Below are 3,360 nucleotides of genomic sequence, written 5' to 3' on the forward strand. Positions count from 1 at the left end.
TTTTTTTTTTTTTTCGGAATTTAGGAATTGAATTCTCTTCAGGCAAATATCAATATAATATGCCTCGAAAATTCTACTAAAATTTATTATATTAAACTGATGGACTCCAAAGACTCCACAAACGCGAATTCAATAATCCCAACACATCCGGTATAACATGCCTGGCCAATCCCTTGTGGTGCTGGTGGTTGTTGTCGCCACTCGCCGCCGGCACTTGTAGTTCCGGTTCCATCTCCTCCGCCGTCGTGTTCCTCCTGTTACCACATTTGATGTCGTCTTCTTCTTCTTCTTCTTTTATTTGGTTGTCCTCTTCAACCCTGCCAGACACAATGACTGCAAAGGCATCAACATCCAGCAATGGATCAGCCTTCTCCGGCTTCAGCTCCATCTCCAGCGACTCAGTCGCTTTCTCCGATACCACAAATCTCTCACTTTCCGGTCTATCGACATCGATTTTCTCAATAACCCGACGACGGCTCAACCTATCCTTCTTCTTTCCTCTGCCGTTGTTCTTCTTAGAAAGCTCACCGTTGTTCAGATGCTCTTCGAATGCTTCAATGACGTGGTGTATGAGCTCTCGATTGGGCGATGAATCCCACCTGAACCAGTAGCTTCTGTAACAATCGAAGCACCCACAGTCGAATAAGGGAGGCTTATGGGTGTTCGAAGATTTCTTGTACTTTTTCTTCTCTTCAACCATCGAAGATGGGCTCGTTGTCGTCTTCATGGACCTGGTTATCATGTAAGCCAAAACCTCTCGATCTTCCAAGCTAAGAACAGAAGCCAAAGCAAGAATGGCTGCTGGGAGTAACTTTAGCACAGATAGAGCATCTCTACTTGGAGAAGAACAGTTGGGAATGGTGGTGGTGGAAGAAGAAGACGAAGAGGAGGGCGAAGGGTATACTTTACCTTTGTTTTTGGGATAGAGATTCCTCATGTTTCTCTTTGGCCAGTGTGGTTTTCTTCTCTTTTCCGTGAAGCTAAAGGATGCTGCAGTAAAGAAAGTTTGAACAGAGGTCAGGGAATAGAGCTTCTTGTGTCCTGACAGGTTTTGAGATGAAGGGGAAGTGTCAGGGGAGGCAAGAAAGGTGGATGGTCGGAGGAGAAGGGTTTTATCTTGGTTAACACGGCATAGGAAGCGAGAGAGAGAAAGAGATAGAGAGAGAGAGAGAGAGAGAGAGAGAGAGAGAGAGACGTCACTGTTTGAGAGAAGAGGCGCTAATTCGGTTTCTCGAGTGTGGTGTGGCGTGGGGTGGGGTGGGGTGGAGTGATGTTTGTTTATGCGTCCGACCCACGCCGACCGGCTATTGGAGGTACTTTGGTATCCGTGAACCGTACCATCGGGTGACCTTCCCAAAGTGGACTGTGGAGTGGGAAGACAGTCCTTTTGGCTTCACCCTCTACAAGGGCCTGGGCCCAAGGTTAACCTAGTAGTGGTCCTAGTCCATCCAAGCTCAATGAAGTATGATGAGTTTTTATTTCTTTAATCGCATCACACCTACGGTTTTAGTATACCCTGGCGGTACCAGTATCATATATATATATATATATATATTTTATGAGTACCAGTATCAACTATCAACTGATACTGATATTGGTTTTTTTTCTTTTTGGTAAGATATTGGTATTGACTATCGATACATATTCGCATTATTTCAATTCGGCATCTAGAGTCCATTTTCTTCTTTTTTTTTTTTATGGAGTTCGACAAAAAACAATCACTAGATTGAGGTTATTTGAAATAGTTCATAGCATAAAAGAACAATTATTAAGGCTGTGTCTGATAGTTATTTTGTTTCAAAAGCGACATTTTGTCTCAAAAAAAAATTTCGATTTGGATCAAAATTCAAATGTTGGAACATGGTTATCTTGTTCCAACATTCTAGTTTCAGATTTTTTTTTTCACCTGGTTTGTTTTTTATGAAACAAACCGTAAATATGAAATAAAAGATTTCATTTTCTTGTTCCAGTTAAACAGAAAAAAAAAAATCATGACTACTAAATGCAGCCTAAGTTTACATGATGTATTACTCCAAATCTTAGACTTTTTGTGGTTAGTGTTTTAAAAAATAAAAAAGACAATTAGTGGAACAATAATTTTTTTTCCCATATCTAAAGGAAAAATTAAAATTAATAAAAAGTTAAAATAAATTATAATTCTAAAAATTAAATTCAATAGTTGTAAAGGATAAAAATTGAAATTAAATGATTAGGTATTATTTATAATAAAATATACATAAATGCTCAAAACATGTAAAAAGTATACCATATATATGTTAAAAACCATTGTTTATACATAATATATATGTGAGATGTATGCATTGAAATTTTTTTATGCTAATATTTCATGAATATTTCTATTTTCTTTACCAACAGCTGCAAATTTTTATTCACCCACAATTATTTTGTAGTTAGATGAGATGCTCAAGTAATCTAAGAAATTTTCATACCATAAGGGGAGTATGACAATTTATTCTGAAAAAATATTTTTTTTTTAAAATCTCTCTTCACCTTGGATGCTAAAAAACAAGTTTTTCTTCACATGTGTGAAAAGGAAACCTATTAAACTAGGGGTATCAAAAGTTAGCCTGCATGATAAACTTGATCTAAATTGATGAGTTGATGGCCGTAATCAACCACCCTCTATTAAATGTGTCAACCTTAAAACACCTACAAATCATGAATTGGACTTTTCCTGTGCAAATACTAACTCGATTGTCGCCCAACATGACCAATTAAATGTTTGTGACCAATCAATTGGGTCAGTTATATGAAAATTCCAAGCAAGGACGAGTATGAGGATCCGTGTAAAAAGATTGACAGATTATGACTAATTATAATAAGTGTCGACAATCAATTTGACGCATCACTATAAATCAGGCACATGCTTATAACGACACACTATAATAAAATACAGACTACCTACTTGATTTGTCGTATAGATCAGTCAAATTAAAGTATCCTACATACATTACGTTGACCACCAAGACAATTTATCATACAACATAATTTTATGAAATGAGGAATGAAATAAATAATTCTTGATAGCCCCACTTATACTAAGTACGAAAGTAATAAATCACTAATCGACCAATTGAATGAAAACGTAACAAAAACCTTAGCTCACGAGACCCCATTAACTAATTGAACGAAACCGACCAACCGCTTAACAGCCTTACCTTACCTTAAAGTACTTCCGAATTCCGATTAGACCAGGAAAGCCGTAATGCTATGATTCAGTGAACCGCATTGTCCATCATAGGGATCCGTTCCAGCTATAAAATACCAATCCTGCATTTGAAAAGGTCGGTCGAATGTCTGACAGGCGCCACTTGGCACTCTGGTGGTCCTTATATCTCT

General features: G+C 37.6%; 1 protein-coding gene across 1 annotated transcript; it reads right to left on the minus strand.

Annotated features, from left to right (window-relative positions):
• Nucleotides 1–60: 60 nt before the first annotated feature.
• Nucleotides 61–1,220, minus strand: LOC122081187. Its single transcript, XM_042648200.1, has one exon. It carries the CDS (start codon nt 935–937, stop codon nt 92–94), a length of 846 nt encoding a protein of 281 aa, XP_042504134.1. The 5' UTR covers nt 938–1,220; the 3' UTR covers nt 61–91.
• Between the last annotated feature and the right edge of the window lie 2,140 nt (nt 1,221–3,360).

The sequence above is a fragment of the Macadamia integrifolia genome, chromosome 6 (assembly GCF_013358625.1).
Source record: "Macadamia integrifolia cultivar HAES 741 chromosome 6, SCU_Mint_v3, whole genome shotgun sequence".
In the NCBI taxonomy this organism is placed as follows: domain Eukaryota; kingdom Viridiplantae; phylum Streptophyta; class Magnoliopsida; order Proteales; family Proteaceae; genus Macadamia; species Macadamia integrifolia.

Coding starts and splice junctions, on each gene's coding strand:
- LOC122081187 (XM_042648200.1), bottom strand. CDS start 937: ATGAGGAATCTCTATCCCAAAAACAAAGGTAAAGTATACCCTTCGCCC.